The 23,099-nt window shown below is 36.7% G+C and overlaps 4 protein-coding genes and 4 pseudogenes across 9 annotated transcripts; 7 read left to right on the top strand and 1 right to left on the bottom strand.

Annotated features, from left to right (window-relative positions):
- Positions 1-215: 215 nt before the first annotated feature.
- AT5G44440 (FAD-binding Berberine family protein) lies at positions 216-2,379 on the top strand. 2 transcript variants are annotated; one of them, NM_001344545.1, is made up of 1 exon: positions 216-2,371. In NM_001344545.1, exon 1 carries the CDS (start codon positions 354-356, stop codon positions 2,163-2,165), a length of 1,812 nt encoding a protein of 603 aa, NP_001331909.1. In that variant the 5' UTR covers positions 216-353; the 3' UTR covers positions 2,166-2,371. The 2 variants fall into 2 exon arrangements, with proteins under 2 accessions (NP_001331909.1, NP_199257.1); NM_123811.3 differs by having other exon boundaries at positions 547-2,379.
- A 972-nt stretch (positions 2,380-3,351) lies between these two features.
- PDF1.2c (plant defensin 1.2C) lies at positions 3,352-4,009 on the top strand. The gene is made up of 2 exons (NM_123810.3): positions 3,352-3,478; positions 3,589-4,009. The coding sequence occupies exons 1-2, from the start codon at positions 3,415-3,417 to the stop codon at positions 3,765-3,767; spliced, it is 243 nt and encodes an 80-aa protein (NP_199256.1). The 5' UTR covers positions 3,352-3,414; the 3' UTR covers positions 3,768-4,009.
- A 1,211-nt stretch (positions 4,010-5,220) lies between these two features.
- PDF1.2 (plant defensin 1.2) lies at positions 5,221-5,891 on the top strand. The gene is made up of 2 exons (NM_123809.4): positions 5,221-5,372; positions 5,465-5,891. The coding sequence occupies exons 1-2, from the start codon at positions 5,309-5,311 to the stop codon at positions 5,641-5,643; spliced, it is 243 nt and encodes an 80-aa protein (NP_199255.1). The 5' UTR covers positions 5,221-5,308; the 3' UTR covers positions 5,644-5,891.
- Positions 5,892-6,424: 533 nt separating this feature from the next.
- On the top strand, positions 6,425-6,949 carry AT5G44418 (annotated as a pseudogene). Its single transcript has 3 exons — positions 6,425-6,540; positions 6,605-6,693; positions 6,785-6,949.
- Positions 6,950-9,478: 2,529 nt separating this feature from the next.
- AT5G44417 lies at positions 9,479-11,216 on the top strand (annotated as a pseudogene). The gene has a single exon.
- An 821-nt stretch (positions 11,217-12,037) lies between these two features.
- Positions 12,038-15,895, top strand: AT5G44416 (annotated as a pseudogene; the record flags this gene model as incomplete). Its single annotated transcript has 1 exon — positions 12,038-15,895.
- A 588-nt stretch (positions 15,896-16,483) lies between these two features.
- On the bottom strand, positions 16,484-18,913 carry AT5G44415 (annotated as a pseudogene; the record flags this gene model as incomplete). The annotated part of the gene is made up of 6 exons: positions 16,484-16,668; positions 16,744-17,215; positions 17,349-17,507; positions 17,588-18,136; positions 18,239-18,391; positions 18,596-18,913.
- An 878-nt stretch (positions 18,914-19,791) lies between these two features.
- On the top strand, positions 19,792-21,727 carry AT5G44410 (FAD-binding Berberine family protein). Its single transcript, NM_123808.4, has one exon. The coding sequence runs from the start codon at positions 20,006-20,008 to the stop codon at positions 21,611-21,613; it is 1,608 nt and encodes a 535-aa protein (NP_199254.1). The 5' UTR covers positions 19,792-20,005; the 3' UTR covers positions 21,614-21,727.
- The last annotated feature ends 1,372 nt before the right edge of the window (positions 21,728-23,099 follow it).

The raw sequence follows: 23,099 nt of genomic DNA, 5'->3' as shown, positions 1-23,099 counted from the left end.
GCAAAGTAAGTTGAGCCAAAATAATAATATTGCGTTGAAAGTAATTAAAGACATGCATTGGCCACATTGAAACTGATAATTCATTCTTACGTCATTCATGTATAGTATTAACCAACATTGAAACTAATGTTGGTATATATGCTAGTTCCCGTGCCCTTTTATAAGTACTCCTTTATTGGCACGATTACAATTGGGTTAATTAGATAGATAGCCCAATTTTGGTTCAAAAAAGATAAGTAGCAAAATCGTATTTAAGAAAGACAGTTTCTTGCGGAGGATTTTTACAAATAATTCAACATTTTATCCAAAAAGTATAAATTGTTTTGCAAATTTTACAAATAAATAGTAGATTTATGGGAAACTTTTTCTTACGAAATTTCGTATTGGGCAAAAAAAAAGAAAACAAACTTTGTGAAAACTCTTGTCAAAACTTGAAAGTTTTCTTAATTTTTAAAATTTTAGGGTTTTCTTTCTCGACGTCAAAACTCTGTAGGGTCGAAAAACTTTTTCCCTATAAAATCACTCAATCTTTACATTCTCAATACTATCCACCTATCTTAGAAATGGAGTTCTCAAGCTTTTTGTTTACTATTTTACTCTTTTCACTGAATATTTCTCCTCTTGTTTCAGCTCATGGCTCCAACCATGAAGACTTTCTTAAGTGTCTTTCTTACCGAATGAACGACAACACCGTCGAACCCAAAGTCATACACACTTCCAAAGACTCTTCCTTTTTTTCCATATTGGATTCTTCGATACAAAATCCAAGATTCTCGGTTTCCGAAACACCTAAACCGGTCTCAATCATCACTCCCGTTAAAGCCAGTGACGTTCAAACTGTGATCAGATGCGCACAGCTGCATGGAATTCATGTAAGGACTCGGAGCGCCGGTCACTGCTACGAAGGTCTCTCTTACATTGCGTACAACAAACCATTCGCTGTCATCGATTTAAGGAATCTTCGGTCTATATCATTAGACGTTGATAACCGGACAGGTTGGGTCCAAACCGGAGCAACGGCTGGGGAATTGTATTATGAGATTGGGAAAACCACCAAATCTCTTGCTTTCCCGGCCGGTATTCACCCAACCGTTGGTGTAGGCGGACAATTTAGCGGTGGTGGTTATGGCACATTGCTAAGGAAATACGGTTTAGCTGCGGATAACATAATCGATGCACTTGTGGTTGACGCGAGTGGGAGGATTCTTGACCGACAAGCAATGGGCGAGGATTACTTTTGGGCTATTCGTGGAGGGGGCGGATCAAGCTTCGGTGTTATACTATCGTGGAAGGTTAAATTAGTCGATGTTCCATCCACAATTACCGTGTTTAAAGTCCAGAAAACATCGAAGAAAGAGGCCGTTAGGATCATCAAGAAATGGCAATATGCTGCAGATAAGGTTCCTGATGATCTTTTCATTAGGACAACATTGGAGAGATCAAACAAGAACGCAGTACACGCTTTGTTCACTGGACTATATATTGGTCCGGTGAACAATCTATTGGCGTTGATGGAAGAAAAGTTTCCGGAACTAGGTCTTGAGAAAGAAGGTTGTGAAGAGATGAGTTGGATTGAGTCTGTACTCTGGTTTGCTGATTTCCCTAAAGGAGAATCTCTTGGTGTTCTCACGAATCGTGAGCGTACATCTCTATCTTTCAAAGGCAAAGATGATTTTGTCCAAGAACCGATACCCGAGGCTGCAATTCAAGAGATATGGAGGCGATTAGAAGCCCCCGAGGCTCGGCTTGGAAAGATCATATTAACTCCATTTGGTGGGAAAATGAGTGAAATGGCAGAGTACGAAACACCATTCCCACATCGAGGAGGGAATCTCTATGAGATTCAGTATGTGGCTTACTGGAGAGAAGAGGAAGACAAGAACAAGACGGAGACAGATAAATATCTGAAATGGGTCGATAGCGTTTACGAATTTATGACTCCATATGTTTCGAAATCTCCAAGAGGAGCTTATGTCAATTTCAAGGATATGGATTTGGGTATGTATCTTGGAAAGAAGAAGACAAAGTACGAGGAAGGAAAGAGTTGGGGAGTGAAGTATTTCAAGAACAATTTCGAGAGATTGGTGAGAGTGAAGACTAGGGTTGATCCAACAGATTTCTTCTGCGATGAACAGAGCATTCCTCTGGTGAACAAAGTTACCTGAAGATATCATTTGAAGTTTTTTATTAGTCCCTTTTCTCTGTGAAATCATCTGTGCGTGTTGAATATTATGCGTCAAGTGTGTAACTTATGTGTGTGATTGTGAATTGTGATATGTGTGTTGAATAAACTTTTCATGTTTGAAGTGTGTAACTAAAAACAAGTTTCTTCAAGCGCAAGCAAGTGAAACTAAATAAAAAGACATCACAGAAACAAAGATTAGGTGTGTAATTAATCCTCTCCTCGTTAAAACCACTGTTTCTTCAAGAAACATTTATGCTGGAATTAGGTCAAGCAACGAATCTCGAACCCTAATGGAACATTAACGGAATTTGATAGTTGAACAAAAACAGAGATTAGATGTTTTGACCTGTATGAATCTTCTTCCTCTATTTGGTCTTAGATCTATCTATGGTAATAATCTTAATCGATTTAATTTTAATTTTAATCTAAATCATTCATTATCTTAAGTAGGTCGACATAATGTACTCGGAACACTGTAATTCACCATCTCTTATTTTTATTTTTGTGTGTCTAGTGATAATTTTGAAATTATTTTTTTATAATAAAAAATCAAAAACATTATTAAAAATAGTTCTAAGAAAAACATTTTGATGATAGAAAGCCCAATTGTCTTTTAACCCAAAGGCCAATTTGTCTTTCTTTAGGCGGGGCTGGTATCCTTAAAGTTCTAGTTTCCTCTTCTACCTTTATAATCTCTCATTCAACGAACGTCGGAAAATCTCTGCCAATCACTACAACTTATGTTAATAAGACTTGGGCTCACTTGCAAAAAAAAAAAAAAAAAATCAGAGATAACCTTCTTAATTATATTTTTTTCATCGAAAATAGAATATATTGAGTCTTGAACAAGTCAAATTAACCAGCAGCCCATGTGAACAATCGAACGATGAAGCATTACCTCAAAGCCAACGCAGCCTCCCGCTTAAGTTACATTAGATAGATGATAGATCAGGCAGCCTTTCATATGTAAAGATAAGTGGTGGAGAAACCAGCCATCAAGTATTGATTAGTCAACATCATGATATCTTCTATTATTAGCTATTTACGATTTAATATCTACTATAGATTACAGTCTGTGTTTACTACGTGGGGTTGACATGATGACATGTAAAAGACTAACTCTTCTTCATCAGTTCACTATAAATAGAGGTTGATCTTATGCTTATTTCTTCACATCCCACATTCAAACATACAAAAGACATACATTGCAAAGCAAAAGTATAATAGTCATGGCTAAGTCTGCTACCATCATCACCTTCCTTTTCGCTGCTCTTGTTCTCTTTGCTGCTTTTGGTGAGTAAAGATCTTATATAATTGTCATATATATGCATGGAAAAAAAACTTTGATTTTTCTTTCTCTTTTAGATTGATTGATAATTAACAAGGGGTGTATATATATGCAGAAGCACCAACAATGGTGGAAGCACAGAAGTTGTGCGAGAAGCCAAGTGGGACATGGTCAGGCGTTTGCGGAAACAGTAATGCATGCAAGAATCAGTGCATTAACCTTGAGGGAGCAAAACATGGATCTTGCAACTATGTCTTCCCAGCTCACAAATGTATCTGTTACGTCCCATGTTAATCTACCAAAAATCTTTGGTGCTTGATCGTGTGTGTATTTTACTTTAAATAAGTCGGTGTCACTCTATGAGTGACTTTATGACATGCATATATGTTTATGTTTTTATGTTTGGTTTCTCCTTGTTATAATAATACTAAAAAATTATGTACGACGTTGGACTGTTTCATCATATCCCATAAAAATACATGATTGGGGTGAAAATCTTGAACATATTAAAAAAATATTAAATCAAAATGATAAAGATAGGGATTTATAAATGTAAAACGGGCGTGTCGAGAATTTTATGGACATTGGGACAAGCTTTATATGCAGCATGCATCGCCGCATCGATATCCCGAGGTGCATCGTTTCTACTTTCATGTCCAAATTTGGGGTTAACTCACAATATATATCATGTTGCCTATGTAAATTTATAATCATAAATCTAAACCCAAATTTTAATCCTCATTCCAAAGCAAAAGTTCTAAGCCCTACAAAAATATGTATTTCCCAAGTTTAAAAAGAATTAATCTATACTTTTACAAATTTAAATTCTGATCTCTTATAATGTTCGGTTTTTCCTTTTTTATTTATTAAGTTAGTTAAAATTTGCAGTTATTTTGTTGAATGTCGTTGTTTACGAATTTACGAATAATACCTTTATAGCTAATCTACAAAATTTTGATGACTGACAACACCGTTAATGTTTTTTTTTAAATTACCCTGAGCCTCTCACTTGCGGTCAGACCATGCATGTCGATAGTCCATTACGTTTAAGGCCACAATCAACTATAGTTTGTTTATCAATAGCCAACTAAGCTAACTTTTAGGTTCCTGCCCTCTCCGTTCCTCCGGTACCAATCGTTTCTTTGTCCCTTCGATAGTTTGAAAACCTACCGACGGTGAGAGCAAAATATTGATGAATCATCCAATTTTCAGTAATAGGTGTGTCCCAGGGATATATAAATGGCGAAACTACGCGAGAACGGTTCCTTGTTCTGCAAACTTGGCGGAACAATGCTGCTCTTGAGATCAACCAAACCATATGTTTAGTCCACAACGATCTATATGTCTAGGGGTGATCCTCTAATCGAAAAATGTTGTATTTGTTCGACGATGACGAAGGTCAGACTATGAACTGCACAGTCTGCACTTGTCCTAACCGCGAGAATCTCTGACATCAATATACTTGTGTAACTATGGCTTGGTTAAGATATTATTTTCTTGAGTCTTAATCCATTCAGATTAACCAGCCGCCCATGTGAACGATGTAGCATTAGCTAAAAGCCGAAGCAGCCGCTTAGGTTACTTTAGATATCGACAGAGAAATATATGTGGTGGAGAAACCAGCCATCAACAAACAAAAAGCAAGATCTTATCTTTTGATATTGGCTACGGGAAGATGATGTCTGTTTAATGTGTGGGGTTACCACGTTATTGTACGATGCACAAGTAGAAGATTAACCCACTACCATTTCATTATAAATAGACGTTGATCTTTGGCTTATTTCTTCACACAACACATACATCTATACATTGAAAACAAAATAGTAATAATCATCATGGCTAAGTTTGCTTCCATCATCACCCTTATCTTCGCTGCTCTTGTTCTCTTTGCTGCTTTCGGTGAGTAATAATGTTCTTATTGGAAATGTGTTTAAATGTAATTTTAGTTTATTTGATAATTATTCTTGACTGATGTATGCATATATATGCAGACGCACCGGCAATGGTGGAAGCACAGAAGTTGTGCGAGAAGCCAAGTGGGACATGGTCAGGGGTTTGCGGAAACAGTAATGCATGCAAGAATCAGTGCATTAACCTTGAAGGAGCCAAACATGGATCATGCAACTATGTCTTCCCAGCACACAAGTGTATCTGTTACGTCCCATGTTAAATCTACCAATAATCTTTGGTGCTAAATCGTGTGTATTTTACATAAAATAAGTCTCTGTCACTCTATGAGTAACTTTATGACATGCATATTTCTGTTTTAATGTTTATTTTCCCGTTGTTGTTACAATAATATAAAAATAATTTATGTACGACGTAAGACTACTTCCATATTTTGTCTACAACAGGACCACTGAATCTTTATTCTTCTTCTTCTTTGTTCATGTCCCACATGTTTCTTTCAAACTCTGATTCTAAACATTGAACTATTTAATTATATTGAGAGTCTTGACCAAGTCAAATTAACCGGTTGCTTATGTTACATTTGATAGAGAGGCAGCCCGATATGTGGTTGAAAAACCAGCCATCGACGGTGCATCTTATCTACTATTATTACCTACTTGCAAGTTAATATTGTCTAGTAGAAGAGGGAAATGTGTTTATTTTGTGGGTTTAACTGTGTTATTGTATGTTCACGTTGACAAGGAAAATAATAACTCACCATTTCATTTCCAACCCCGTTGTTTATATACACTCATGAAAGCAGGGGTGATATTAATTCAGGTGGTTGGATCCGCATCAGGGTAATGAAATCATGGATCTGTCAAAATTGGATATGGATCTGGATAATCAGATTTTGTGAATTTAGGTCCAAAAGGGAAAGATCCTAAATCAACAAAGATAGGAAAGAACTTGATTACTATATAAGAATCATATGCCAATCAACTCATTACTAATTAGATTTGAATTAGAAGCCTATAAACTTAACATGATCTAATATAACAATGTTAAGGAGATAATCAGAAAGACTTTGGAGCTCTCAGGATATTTCCCGCTTGGTGAATACATTCCTGGTTTGGCATGAATAGAGGCATGCGGGATGGATGATAAAGTAGAAGAAGCAAGTAAAATGCTCTAGTCCCCACATAGGTTTAGAACCTCTTAGTTATTAAAAAACGAAGTGGTACGTTTGCATCCTCCATTTCCAATAATTCTCTGAGGACTATATTAAGATATAAAATTTAAAGGATATGATATTGCTGCAGGAACATTGGTAAAATCATATCTACCTTGATTTGTTTTTTTTTAAATAATTACATATTTAGTGAAATTTTAAAGAACCTACGTGGGAATTCAGGTGATGACTGATAACTAATGCTTGGGCAATCTAAGAGACACGACAATTTTGGGAGCAGATGCAAAAGAATTTAGGCCAGAGAGGCATTTAGATTTGCTTGTGGAGTTTAAAGGACAAGGCTACATGTACACCCATTTGGATCAGGTAGAAGGCGTTGTCCCGGAATCTGTTTTGGATTCATGGCGGACCCACATGATGAATTGTGGGGGCACTTGCCCCAGTAATATATAAGTAGTTAACGTTTTGATACCAAAACAGATTAAGCACAGTGGCAGATTGTTTAGTAATAAACCATTTAAATGTATGAGGTAATAGGTTCAAATCTTCTTAGTAACATTTTCCACCCATTGAAAAGTTTTACAAGTCCGCCCCTGTTTGGATTGACTATGGCGAGCTAACATATTTATAGAATAGCATATTTATCTCAAAGTTGATAGTATCTTGCATCACGTGATTTGGTATCATAGAGATGGTTATCATGACAACAACTGATTAGGTGTTCCATTTAATGAAAAAATATAAGAGATATACATACTTGTTACCTACTTGATACTACCTAAACAAGGAGAATCATTTTAAATACATAATCAAATATTTCTAGACGTTAGCAATATTAAATTGTCAAGGGGATAAGAATTGGTAATAAACGATGTTGCTTTTTTGGTTTGGTACAAATTTTACTTTCTTCGTCATTCGTCAAATAACTTTCTTTAGGGGTTGTCATCTTCAAATATTTTTACTTTTTCTCCTTTCTCACATTATTTGCAATGGTTATTTCTATTTTTTTCTAAATATAAAGAAAAAATAAAGATCTCTATTTTTTAGGAACTATTAGAATAAAAATAGAGATCTCTATTTGTTAGAAGAAAAAATAGAAGAAAAAAATAGTAATCTTTATTTTAAAAATGAAAATAGAGATGAGTTGGAGTGAAATAGAAGCAAAAATAGAGTATGAAAATAAAAATAGAGAAAGGTTGGTTCAGTTGTTATTTTTATTTTTGATGGACTAAAGGTATTAAAAAAGTCAAGCATAAGCTTTAGTCTTCCAGACCCAAGATTAACCGGTCAATATATCCTTTAAGAGGACAAATAAAGATCAACTTTTAAAAATATTTACACAAATTAAAATATAGTAATATTTACTTATAAATGTAATATTTTCTCTAACCAAAAATTAATTTTTAACTATGAGATATGAGCTAGTAGTACATAAATTCAAATATTTATAATACTAATACTTCCTATGTTCCTTAAAGATTTACTTTTTAGAAAAAACACACATAATAAGAAAATATATTAAATATTGATTATAAATGTATTATTTTTTTGTGTTTTATAGTTTTCTATAATTCTAAATCAATGATAATTAACTATTTTTCTTGAAAATTACAATTCACCAATACTAACCAATAAATATTGCATGGAAGACTTAAAAAATCAATCTTTTACAAAATGTATTTTTTTCTAGAAAATTAATCATTTAGGAGAAGAGAGAGTATTTTTTGTATCGAAAAACTATAAACATTAATAAATAAAAATATATAAACATCCTAGAAAATAAATTGTTATGTAAGAAGAAACGTCATTTGTTTAGAGATAGCATTATCTTGTCATAACTAAGGATCAAAACCCGAGGACCAAGATACCGGGATCACTAAAGATATATTGGTAAACAAACGCCACTATAGTCCATGATTAATAAATTTCGTGTGTTTCCGTGACTGTGTTTAGGGTTTCGTTAGATGCAAGAATCCGCACATGCAGAAGACAAGACATGCGTAGAAGACTCATAGCATCATGTGTTATTACTCTTATTAATTTGGTTGATCTTTACGATTGCAAAAAAATCCTATACATATCCGCACGCAAAACCAAAAAGGTCTGCAAGATTTTGTTACCACCCAAAAGATTAAGCCACATGCGAGTTCTTAACTATGCAATCGTAACACTCTCGCTATTAATAGATGATCGTCATAGCTACTCCATTATCTTTAAACAATAGTAGATCATTTATATTATTGGTTGAATCATACTTAGGTAGATAATAAATGATAGTTTAGTTTTAAATGAACAAAATAAATTATTTTTAATCTATATACAAAAACAACATCATATATTTTGAAGCTAAAGAATATATTATTTCTGTATTTTTTGTTTTGAACATTCAAATTCCAAAAATAACTAGATGGTTTTTGTAAAAACTTAATGTGAAATGTGTCAAAACCATAATTTTGTGAAATGACATAATACGATCGATGAGTGCTAATAATAAAATTGCGCTTGAAAGATATATGGGCTACCATACCCAACTTATATTCTTTATATTTTTTTTTTGCATCTTTTCTATTCCTTATCATGTTCTTATCTTATGAGTTATGACTCATCATATAGGAGTACTTCTTCATCAAAAAAATAATCATATGACTCATCATAGTAGTACTAAATAGTGATATGTATACTTTAAACCAACGTTTCTGGACCTGACTACATTTTATATACCTTTCTTTTAATTTGAAATATTCGTTTTTAGAAATGAAAAAAAAATATATAGTTCAATCTACTCATTTTGTGATTGAATGACGATTTATCAATTTTTATATTTGGGATTTTCTTTGACGTCAAACCTCTTTAGGGTCCAAAAAGTTAGGGCTTCTCCCTACTTCTTTTTTCTATAAATTCAGTCAATCTTCACACACTCTCTACCATCACCAATCTTTACAAAAATAGAGTTCTCAAACTCTTTGCTCTCTCTCTTACTCTTTCTACTGTATGTTTCTCCTCTCTCTACTCTTGTTTTAGCTCATACCAATAACCACGAAGACTTTCTTAAGTGTCTTTCTCACCGGATTAACGACAACACCATCGTATCCAAAATCATACACACTTCCAAAGACTCATCCCTTTTTTCCATCTTGGATTCTTCCATACAAAACCCAAGATTCTCGGTTCCCGAAACACCTAAACCGGTCTCAATCGTCACTCCGGTTAGAGCCAGTGACGTTCAAACCGTGATCAGATGCGCACTGCTTCACGGAATCCACGTAAGGACTCGCAGCGCCGGTCACGGCTGGGAAGGTCAATCTTACATTGCGTACAACAAACCATACGTCGTCATCGATCTGAGGAATCTTCGGTCTATATCATTAGACGTCGAAAACCGGACTGGTTGGGTTCGGTCTCTTGCTTTCCCAGCCAGTATCCACCCAACCGTTGGCGTCGGAGGCCAGTTTAGCGGCGGAGGTTACGGCACGTTGCTTAGAAAATACGGTTTAGCAGCGGATAACATAATCGATGCACTTGTGGTTGACGCACGTGGGAGGATTCTTGACCGACAAGCAATGGGTGAGGATTACTTTTGGGCGATTCGTGGAGGCGGTGGATCGAGCTTTGGTGTTGTACTATCATGGAAGATTAAGTTAGTCGATGTTCCGTCCACGGTCACCGTGTTTAAAGTCCAGAAACATCGGAGAAAGAGGCCGTTAGGATCATCAACAAGTGGCAGTATGTTGCGGATAAGGTCCCTGAAGATCTTTTCATCAGCGCAACGTTGGAGAGATCAAACGAAAACTCTGTGCAGGCTTTGTTTACTGGACTCTATCTTGGTCCGGTGAATAATCTCTTGGCCTTGATGGAAGAAAAGTTTCCAGAATTAGGTCTTGATATCCAAGACTGCACAGAGATGAGTTGGGTTGAATCTGCACTCTGGTTTGCTGATTTCTCTAAAGGAGAGTCTCTTGGTGTTCTCGCGAATCGGAAGCGTACATCTCTGTCTTTCAAGGGTAAAGACGACTTTGTCCAAGAACCGATACCCGAGGCTGCAATTCAAGCGCTATGGAGGCGATTAGAGGCGCCTGAGGCTCGGCTTGCAAAGGTTATATTAACTCCATATGGTGGAAAAATGAGTGAAATCGCAGAGCACGAAACGTCATTCCCACATCGAAAAGGGAATCTCTATGAGATTCAGTATCTGGCTTTTTGGAGAGAAGAGGAAGACAAGAACAAGATGGAAACAGAGAAGTATCTGAAATGGGTTGAGAGCGTTTACAATCTTATGACTCCTTATGTTTCGAAATCTCCAAGAAGAGCTTATGTCAACTTCATGGATCTTGATTTGGGAATGTATCTTGGAAAGGAAGAGACAAAGTACGAGGAAGGGAAGAGTTGGGGAGTGAAGTATTTCAAGAACAATTTCGAGAGATTGGTGAGAGTGAAAACAAGCGTTGATCCAACAGATTTCTTCTGTGATGAACAGAGCATTCCGCTACTGAAATCCGTTGACGACATCTAAGAATATCCTTTGAAGTTTCATGTACGAGTCCTTTTCACTGTGAAATCATCTGTTTTTGTTTGAATAGTTATGCTTCAACTGTGTAACTTTTTTCTGTTGTTGTGACATATTTGCGTACGTTGAATAAAGATTTCATGGTTTTTATGTTTAACTAAAAGCAGTTTAAAAAAAGAAAGAAACTAAAAGCAGTTTCTTCAAGAACAAGCAAGTTGAGTTAGGTCAAGAAATCAATCTCGAAACCATAACCCAAGTCAAGATGAACTTTTATCACTTATGCCACTTTTTTAAAAAAACTGATCTGGACTGCCATCAGTTAATCTGAATGCCACCGAAAATGTGATATACCAGTTGTACCCTTAATGAGTTGATTAAAAAAATGAAAAAGAAATTCAAAAGCTAAATAAAGAATCGAGATCCTCCGTTCTCTCTCCTCTTCGTCGTCGTGTTCTTCTTCTTTGGTCGACGTTCATCTTCTTCGTCGGCCACCATCGATTCCGGCCGCCGCCGACTTGAAATCCGGCGTAAAAGCCAACGAATTAGGTCAGTTTCTTCTCATATTTCCTTTGACATTGGTGCATTGTGATTTTAGATTGGGATTTTGAATTCTATATAATTCCCAGATTCAATTTGATAGTTTGATGATTGGTTTGCAAAGTAAAGAGTAATCGATTAGAGGTTGCCGAAACGTTATTTGAGGTGATGAGCAAAGGAATGTAGGTTGAATGTGAGTTGAATTTGAATTCCGAGATTTCATATTAAAGATTTGGGGGGTTTGTGTTTGCAAAGTTTAGATTAACCAATTAGTTTAACGAATAGGTATGTATTAACATTGGAAATCAATTGAAAGGTAACGAATTAGGTTCAGTAGAATCGAGTGCGACGAGAGATTGATTTCAACGTATGATAAGAGTACATGTGGTATAACTATTAAAATGTTTGATTGGAGTTGAACTGGTTATATTTTCAGGAGCGATGAAGAAGAAGATCCACACTAAGGTACATTTTGACTTTGGAGGATACTATTCTGAAGTGAATGGCTGGATTGGTAAAAATTCACTATATGCTATATCGTTTAAGACGAGTAGTTTGGAGAAGATTAGCTATTCGATGTTAGTTGACAAGATCATGAAGAAGGTTGCGATTGATGAAGCTTCTGTCAAGTTGAAACTGAGTTACAATCTGTTTAAAGTTAGGAGAGAGACATATATTGTAGATGATGAGGATGTCTTCATATTTTTAACAGAATCTGATGAAGAGAGTCGGATTCCTGTTTTGCATGTGGAGGAATTAAATGGTATAGGAGTTGAGAGGAGAGAGGAAATTTCTATACCGGAGCGTCGAAGTTCAGTTGGTGTAAATGTTTTAAATGAAGTATGTGAGATGGTGCATGATGGATATGATAATGATGTGAATGATTGTGAGAATGTAGTAGGTACGGAGATCGTGGCTGTCGAAAGGCCGATGGAAAGGCCGGTGAATTCTGTTGAGGAAGAAGATGAGGATGATAGGATTGATTATGATGATATTCACGATATTCCACGAAGTGTAGAAGTTACTCCGCAGGTTATAGAATGGGATGATGGTACGGGTATTGAAATTGGTCAAGAATTTTGTTCAAGGGAGGCTGTGTGGGAATTGGTTAACAGAGCTGCAAAGAAAGAAGTTTTTGGAGTCTATACTATTAAGTGAGACCCGTTGAGACTTATGCTACGATGCCGCCAAGCTTCTAAAGGGTGTACTTGGTATCTAAGAGTTGCGAGAACTAAGAAATCTCATTTTTGGAGTGTTAGAGTGCATAGAAAGATGCATACATGCTCTCGGAGTGTTGAGACTACAAGCAACAGTATACAGCGAGGCACACCAAGATTAATAGCATCGGTTTTGCATTGTGACTATCCCGGAAATTTAGAGACCCCAACTCCAAAAAACATTATGTCGATTGTAAGAGGAAGACTTGGGGTGCATTGTTCATACTCCACTGCCTTAAGAGGCAAAATGCTACATGTTAGTGATGTGCGAGGGACTCCGGAAAGAAGCTACACGATGTTATTTTCTTATCTTTACATGTTAGAGAAGGTAAATCCAGGGACAGTAACTTATGTGGAGTTGGAAGGAGAGAAAAAGTTCAAGTACCTCTTCATTGCATTAGGCGCTTGCATTGAAGGTTTTAGGGCAATGCGGAAAGTGATAGTTGTGGATGCAACTCATCTTAAAACTGTGTATGGTGGGATGTTGGTTATTGCAACAGCACAAGATCCTAATCATCATCATTATCCACTTGCGTTTGGAATCATTGATAGCGAGAAGGATGTAAGTTGGATTTGGTTCTTAGAAAAGCTGAAAACTGTATATTCGGATGTTCCCGGATTGGTCTTTATTAGTGATAGGCATCAAAGCATAAAGAAGGCTGTCAAGACGGTGTACCCGAATGCGCTTCATGCAGCTTGTATATGGCATTTGTGTCAAAACATGAGAGATCGTGTGAAAATTGACAAGGATGGAGCTGCTGTCAAGTTCAGGGATTGTGCTCATGCATATACTGAGAGTGAGTTCGAGAAAGAGTTTGGTCATTTTACAAGTTTATGGCCTAAACCTGCTGACTTTCTTATGAAAGTAGGGTTTGAGAAATGGTCGAGGTGCCATTTTAAAGGAGACAAGTATAACATTGACACTAGTAATTCTGCGGAGTCCATTAATGGTGTGTTTAAAAAAGCGAGAAAATATCACTTGTTACCAATGATTGATGTGATGATTTCTAAGTTTTCTGAATGGTTCAACGAGCATAGGCAAGATTCAGGTTCTTGTCCAATCACAGTACAAGTTGTGCCTACTGTGGAGAACATATTGCACATTAGATGTCCAGTTGCAGCCAAATTAACTGTGTTTGAGCTTAACAGTTACAACCAAGAATACAACGTGATTGATCTCAACTCGGTAAGTTTTCTGGTGGATTTGAAAATGAAAAGTTGTTCATGCAAATGTTTTGATATAGACAAGATCCCGTGTGTCCATGCTATGGCCGCAGCAAGGCACCTCGCCCTCAAGAAAGGGAGAAATGCGAATACAACCATCTACGGACTCTGCTTTATGTATTACTTGATAGATAGTTGGTCATTGGCCTATTACCGGACGTTGTATGTAGTCCCACATGAGTCGGTTTGGGTTCTTCCTGCCCATATTAAAGAGTTAGTTGCCTTTCCGCCGGAATACACACCAAAAGTACCAGGACGAAATCAAGAGAAGCGGTTTCCATCAGCTGGTGAAGCACGAAAGAGGAGAAAATCGCAACCTGGAATAAACTTGGAGGCTTGGCTGCAGCCTGAGGAAGATTAAGTCTGATGCAGAAAGGGTTCAACCGGAAGAACCTGGCCAACAGGAGAAAGGGTTCAACCAATACAACTAAGTTCATTTGTATTTGTATTATATTATTTGTAAGTGTGATGTACTATGTTTTATGTTTTCGTATTTGTATTGAATTATTTGCAAGTTTATTGAATTATTTGCAAGTTTAATGTATTTTTTTAAGTTCAACTGAGACAACTGATATATGTATCTGTATTTTTGGATTAACAAAATGATAAAATAATTCTCAATATTTTCAGCTATTATCAACATCTAAACATTGAATAAATCCAAAATATGATATTACAACATTGTTATTACTAAACTTGATCATAAACTGGTTTCCTAATAAATCACCTATGTATAACAAGGAACATATAGTTCATGATTGTCCAATGTACATACATTATGTATGAAAACAGTTATTTACTAAATATGATTCTATCAAAACTTATTAAAATCCATTAATATGTTAAAACTTATGGGACCAACTAAAAAAATGAGTTGGTTTTTCAGATTCAACTTCAAAAACACAAAATTTAGAAAAGTTCAACTGTTTGTGATTCCAGCCAACTGTACATATACATACAACTATGTGTATTCTGAATATTCTAATAAATACAATTTTTTTAAAAAATAGACCCCACGACTTGCGTTCACACTACGATTATTGCGTTCACACTACAAAGTTTCTACCTATTTATTCTCCTTCAATCTCTCTTTCTCCCTCTCTCTTCTATTTCACTTCTCTCGTTCTTCTCTCTTCTTCCTCTCTCTCGTTCTTCTCTCTTCTTCCTTCCCAACATCGGCGACGACAACTGAAATTAGGGTTCCCATTATCTGCCACCGCCGACGACAACAACAACAACCAAGGTATGATATAGGGTTTCTTACGGGTTTTTAGCCGCCGTAATTAGTAGATCTAGGGTTTCTTACGGGTTTTTAGCCGCCGTAATTAGTAGATCTAGGGTTTCTTACGGGTTTCTCTGTTTTGTAGATGCCCTATAGTTACTCTCAACCATCCACGTCCGAAACTAGTTGGAATAGTGGAGAGGCGAATGCCGATGCAAATTGGGGGGTTCCAGAAAAATGTTTTTGTGGTAAGCCTGTAAAACTTGAAGTGTGCAAAACTGGTTACAGGCAAGGCGACAGAGTCTACAAATGCCCAATGCTTAAAGTAAGTTATTGTGTTTTCATTTCATTGGAACAACAAAGTACAAGTGAATTATATTTATGAAGTCTTCTCTCTTTCGCAGGATGAAGAGTACGAGTCCCGAAACCACCTTATTCAGTGGTGGGATCAGGCGGTAACTGAGGAGCTTGAGAAGGTAAATCACAAACTTGATTCCGCACTAAGACATGGACAACTAGCATGCAATCATGCTTTGGAGTCCATCCGGGAAACTATTCAACTCATGCAAAGCGAAATTGAAACCCTTAAAGAAAGGTTACTCGCCAAAGAAGTCAAGATTGATAGGCTTAGGGCATTACTTTCTACATGGTGATTATGATGTGTTTTATGTTATTGAGGATGGTGTATGGCATTTGAACCTAATTATGTTATGTTTCTGGATTTTATGTAATATTTGAACCTAATTAAACATGTATTTACCTATTTTAAGTTATGTGTATTGACCGGCCAACAAGGACAACTTAGCTATTCTTGTAGTTTAAGTTATGTGTATTGACCGGCCAACTGGGACAACTTAGTTATTTACCTATTTTAAGTTATGTGTATTGACCGGCCAACAGGGACAACTTAGCAACTCTTGTATTTCAAGTTATATGTATTGACCGGCCAACTGGGACAACTTAGCAACTCTTGTATTTTAAGTTATGTGTATTGTCCGGCCAACTGGGACAACTTAGCAACTCTTGTATTATTGACCGGCCAACCGGGACAACTTAGCCAAACGTTTTGATTTTAATAAAATCAAAAAACACATAAACCATTACAGAAAATAAGTTTGTCCTCTACACATAAACTACGCATAACATTCTCAAATACACAAAAAGAAAGTCATATTTCTCCAAACACCTAAGAGTCCACACACACACATAAGCAAGAAAGAAAAGTCAAAGTCTCTTCCTCGTTTGCTTCCCCTCAGCTGTAAACTCTTCCCCCTTATACTTGGAAGGTTTCCTTCCACGTTTTTTCCCAGATTCCAGAGTAGGACCAACATGCTTTCTCTTCTTCTTCGATATCTGCCTCTTCTTCTTCTTCTTCTTATCCTCTTCATCGGACTCATCGCTGCCATCACCTACAAAAATATGTAACCAAACATGTAAGAACTATTGTGAAAGCATCACTACACAAAAGTTCAACAAAAACTCACTTAGAGACTCAATAGTTGGAGGTGCTGGGTCACGGATTCCACTGTGAATAACCAAGGCCTTGCTCTGAGTATCCATTGGCTGATAAGACGGTGGCACAAAATCAGCAGCTGAACCAGGACACATATCTTCATATTTGTCTTTTTCTGCCTCTTTCTCAAGCTGATCTGCCACATATTCCTCTATTCCTTGTACTCTCAAACAAATTCGCTTGATTTCGCTATCCATCACAGCAAGCTTGTCCGTGAGCTTGTCAAATCCTCTCTCCATAGCTTCCTTGAACGAGAGAATCGATGTCCCAGGGATTTCAGGTTCAGGTACAGCTGGAACATCATCAACAGTTTCAATACGTCTACCATCAATGTCTGCTTGGTAGAGACTACGCCAGAAAATCTTCTTTTTCTCTACGATAAGCCTCTCTCTCCAACTATCAACAATTGGATCGATATATCCAATACCATCATCAACATGCTTCTCTACAACGCGTGACAACATTTTTCTCTCATCCATATCAGGTTCCAAGATGCTTGAAATATCATGTCAAGTAAACATATATTTCAAACACCACAAAGATTATAAACATAGATTTCAAGAGAACAAAGCTAACCGTTATATCTCCAAGTGCTTCATTTATTTCTTCCAAAGTAAATCCCTTCATGCAACTTTCACTGAACTTGTGCTTGCACATTCTTGGACATTCCTTGTCTGCACGTACAACTTCTCTAAATCTCTTCCCAAGCTGCGGAATGCACTCAAATGCCAGAATCTAGACACAAAAACATAAAAGTAAATGAAAGTTCACAATAACAAAATCTAGCCACTCATATAATTTACTCGACTACTTACCTCAAGTGGAGTAATAAATCCATAAAAAGCAGTCTGTGCCTTTTGTTTCACCACACCTTTCATGTTCTTCATTACTCTCTGCACCCCTTCCATACACTGCTCAAAGGAAAAACGTCCCCACGGGAATGTCTCACAAGCTCTGACATTATCCACAATCCTAAGCAAAAACTCCTCTATCTTCGAATCCCCTTTAGAATCAGCTTTCATAACCTTAGCTAAGAATAACAGAATTGCCAACTTCAACCTAGCAGTAGACTTCTCACTCTTAAACTCTTCCAGCTTCTCTTCCACGTCTTTAATCTTGATGTCCTCAGTCCTCTTAAACAACTTCTCCACAAACTTCAAACTGCCTAAAGTCTTATAGTTTTTTGGGTACTCACGGCAGTTCAAACCGGTCAACAATGCATGCTCTCTAATTGAGTACCTTATAGGTACTCCATTGACAACAAACCAACACTCTCTCGCCAATTCTGTCTTAGCCGTGCGAACCATAAGCATCCACATGCCTTGAATCATGTGATTGGGCTCCTTAGGCATGTGGAATATGTGCTTAAATTGGTCATGATTCCTAAACCACTTCAGTTCTGCATCCAAAGTCTCTATAAATTCCACTGTTTGTACCAACTGACACCTCGTTCCTATCTTACACACCTTCGTGTAGGTAGTTGGATCAAAGTACATAACTTCTGGCGGCAATGGTTGATTATCATCATCATCATCATCATCATCCTGCATATTCTGCGGCTGAAGATCATCATCACCATCCTGCATATTCTGCGGCAGGTTATCATCATCACCATCATCCTGCATATTCAATTCAAAATACTTTCAATTTCACATTAACTACCTAGTTGTACTACTTGTTCCTGAATGACCATTCACAAATTTACGACCTAGTTGTACTACTTGTTTTATCTGAAGCACCATTCACAAATCCAATCATTTACCAATGCATGCATAATATCCTAAAACGAGCCTAATCAAAAAAATAACGGTCTTCTATCATACCTTATTTGCTCCATCATCATGTTGAACAACTGCATTCGTTGCCTCTTCTTCTTCTGCACAAGAATCGGCATTTGGGTTTGAAAGATCGTCAATTGATTCCCATGCGACGGCGTTTGAATTACCCAAATCGGCGGCGTCACAATCGCCGGTTGTAGGCTGGATTTCTCCGGCTTCCTCTTCTGTTGTAAGAAGCTCTGCGCCTTCTTCATCTCTTTGGGGAATCTCGGCGGCGGTCTCGTCGACTGATGGAGGAATTTCGCCGGTCGATTCAACCCTAGTTGATTCATATTCTCCAGATGAGTCTTTTACTCTAGCCATTGGAAAATAAATTTGCGGATATGAAAGAGACAAAGACGAACGAAAACGGAGAAGAAAGAAGAATAGAAGAGATTGATTTTTCCGGTGAAAGTGGTATCGTCGGAGACGAAAGAAGACGACGACGGAGAGAAGAGGAAGAAGTCGAGAAGTGAAAAGGGGGAACTTAGGTTTTTACTTAGGTTTTTTCTGTAAATAATACAACTGAGCCGAGTATTTACATTTTTTTTTGGGCCCGAGCCCAACAAATTAAGTTTTCTTGTAGTTTTTGTGGTTTCGCAAGGGTTTTTCGTCCTTTCCTCATTTTTCGATTTAAATAAAAATCAATAATAATATTCCAAACATAAGAATGGCACGAGTGATTATTTATTCTCCAATAGTGGCATAAGAGGTGAGCTTCCAGTCAAGATCGGCCCATAACCATAACGCCCATAACCAAGTCAACACTACCAAAGATGTTGTCATGAATAGATTTATGGTTGATTATGTAGTGTTGTGAATATGCATTACTATTTTCTTTCAAGATGAATTATTAAGGCGTAAGACGAAACTAATTTTACTTTGCCACTTTACTAAAAACATATTTTCAATCGTATATATATATCCTAATAGCACTACAGATTTTGGTCCAAAATAAAATAAAAAAGCACTACAGATTTTCATATAAGCTTTTTGAATGAAATTATAAAATCATCAAATGACACAGACATTTACTACTAAAATATACTATAATCATATCCATTAAACGATAAGAGTGGAGTCTAAGATTTTTATAATCTTTAGAATCAATCTACCAATAACTCTCTTTTTAAGAACAAAACTATAGGCTACTAATCATATACTCATATTATAAAACATGTAATCATATAAAGTGACGTAACCTTATGATAACATTTCAGCTGAATATGAGCCACATAACTGAATCAGATAGGATCGATCATACATCAAAACATAAGAAACAGACACAACACAACATAAGAAACAGACACAACATAAAAAGTATCTAACACATACCCACTTGATATAAACAAAAATAAAATAAAAGTTCTATAGACCCATGCTTTATTGTCTTCTCACCGTCTCTGCATTAAGAAAATGGAGATTTTGAGATTTTTGCTTTCTCTCTTTATATATTTTCTTTTGTTGAATCTTTCTCTTTCACATTTTCCTTCGATTTCAGCTCAAAGGACTAACCATGAAAACTTCCTCAAGTGTCTCTCTCACCGAATCAACGAGGACGACTCAAGAATCATACACACATCAAAAGATCCTTCGTATTTCTCAATCTTGAATTCTTCCATACAAAATCCAAGATTCTTTGTTCTCGAAACACCTAAACCGGTTTCAATCATCACTCCGGTTCAAGCCACCGATGTTCAATCTACGATTAAATGCGCACGGCTTCACGGTATACACATCAGGACTAGGAGTGGTGGTCATGACTACGAAGGTTTATCTTACATGGCTAAAAGCAGACCGTTCGTTGTCATTGATTTGAGAAATCTCCGGTCTATTACATTAGATGTTGATAACCGGACCGGTTGGGTTCAATCCGGAGCTACAATTGGGGAATTGTACTATGAGATTGGAAAATTAAGCAAATCTTTGGCCTTTCCGGCCGGTCTTTATCCAACCGTTGGCATCGGAGGGCAATTCGGAGGTGGTGGGTACGGTACGTTGATGAGAAAATACGGTTTATCGGCGGACAATGTAATTGATGCACATATTGTTGACGCGAATGGAAGCTTTCTTGACCGACAAGGCATGGGTGAAGATTTCTTTTGGGCTATCCGTGGAGGCGGAGGATCAAGCTTCTCTGTTGTCCTGTCATGGAAGATTAGATTGCTTGATGTTCCGTCGGTAGTAACGGTCTTTAAAGTCGTGAAAACATCGGAAAAAGAGGCTGTCTCGATCATCAACAAGTGGCAGTATATTGCGGATAAGGTTCCTAATGATCTTTTCATCAGAGCTATGCTACAGAAGGAAACCGAGGTTTATGCTTCGTTCCCGGGACTTTATCTCGGTCCGGTAAGCGATCTATTAGCATTGATGAAAGATAAGTTTCCGGAATTAGGTCTTGAGATTGGAAATTGTAGAGAAATGAGTTGGATTGAGTCTGTTCTCTGGTTTATAAAAGGAGAATCAATGGAAATTCTTGCGAAACGGAAACGAACGTCAAGATCTTTCAAGGGAAAAGATGATTTCATCGAAGAACCGATACCTAAAACCGCGATTCAGTATCTTTGGAGACGATTCGAGGCGCCCGAGGCTCGGCTTGCAAAGATCATACTCACTCCATTTGGTGGCAAAATGAGTGAAATTGCGGATAACGAAATACCATTCCCACATAGAGAAGGTAATCTTTATGAGATTCAATATTTAGCTTATTGGAGTGAAGAAGAAGATAAGAACAAGACTAATACTGAAAAGTATTTGAGATGGGTCGAGAGTGTATACGAATTTATGACTCCTTATGTTTCAAAATCTCCACGAAGAGCTTATGTTAATTTTAGAGACATTGATTTGGGAATGTATCTTGGGTTGAATATGAAGACAAAGTACGAGGAAGCAAAGGTTTGGGGAGTGAAGTATTTCAAGAACAATTTCGATAGATTGGTGAGAGTTAAAACAAATGTTGATCCAATGGATTTCTTCTGTGATGAACAAAGTATACCAATTATGAAATATGTTAATGATATTTGAAATAGTCAAATTTGTTTCCCTTGCACATGTAACGGGCCTTCATCTCTTTGAATTTTTCCTTGGGTTGGTAAATTTAGAGTCGAATAAAACTAACCGAACCAAAAGCAAACCGGAATGTTTTGTACACCGGTTTGTTCTGAATATTCAAATTAGATATGACAATTCTTGTTTGGACACATGTCTAGTCTAAATCTGGTCCAATATTATAACGGTTATAAAGTGAAATAATTGGAAATAATTAGCATGTCCCATACTCCCACTAGAATGTCACACAACACGATTGTTGAGATGATTAATTTGCTATATGCCTGATCTTGTAGCTCATCTGTTTTAAGGGCTTAGATGTCAATTCTTGTTTGGACATGTCTAGTAACTATGATTTTTAAAATAAATTTATATAAGTCTATAATTAAATTATATAATTTCATTTAGGAACATAATAATATATTACAATTAAAGGAATACTTTAGAAATAAAAAAAATTGGAGCAACAATACTATTTATTTCTCTATTTTTTGAAGCAAAATATAAAACACCATAGTAAATGGTTTTATATCAAATATAGAGTTTAGAGCAAACTTTGAAGCATTATCGGAAATGTTTTTAGTGCTAAACAATCTAAACGGCGACACTAGGTGATCCAAACATCCGATTATCACCTAATAATCTGTGAAAGTAAAGATGCTCAGAGGCTATATATGAAGAAGATAAGTTTCATTTCTCTTATTTGTTTTCCTTAAGGTTTGAGGTTACATCATGTTTTCCTTTTACAGGAGTTACATTGTCAGTGACACTAGGGTTTATTCTGACACATGTCAGGTCTTTATTGATTCTAAACAGTCAAAACGGTTTTGTAAAACCACTCCATCTTTGCCAGCACAGCTCGTGGTTTTGGTCACTTGATCCAATCCTGATTTACTTTTGGTTTTGTCTTCTTTTGTAGGTGGAGATGATCGTTGGAACTGTGAACTGTTTTGGGTCTGCGCTTGGATCTTCTGCTTGTTGGGCTTGATCTGTGTTGGATTCTCAATTTGGCCCAATCGCTAAACCTTCTTGAGGATGTCGTTTGGTAAGCTTGTCTATACAGCTTCCTCTTCTTCATGTCCGATCACAGCTGTGGTTTGATTCTTCTCTTCTCTAATCCGAGCCGTTATCTCAATGTAAGCTGCCTTCTCACTAATAATCTGAACAACACTAAATATTATTTCAGCTTATGAAAAAAGACATAAAGTAACATCAATGGAAATAATTGACATGTCCCACACAGACACACATTTGACAGTCCCATCAATATATATGCTGACGACAAAAAGTAAAATGACCCACCTGAATTTTCAAAGTAATTCTTCAAATAATTGACATGTCTAATTAAGACCAAATTAGTTGAAAACGTTTGCAATGGACTGATCGTAATAGTTAGTCACCTGTGAACGAGTTTGTTATTTATCCACCAAACAAAAACAAATTGACGGATTTGGTGGGTTTG

The sequence above is a fragment of the Arabidopsis thaliana genome, chromosome 5, assembly GCF_000001735.4.
Source record: "Arabidopsis thaliana chromosome 5, partial sequence".
Classification (NCBI taxonomy): Eukaryota; Viridiplantae; Streptophyta; class Magnoliopsida; order Brassicales; family Brassicaceae; genus Arabidopsis; species Arabidopsis thaliana.
This window is presented reverse-complemented; position numbering and strand designations above follow the sequence as displayed.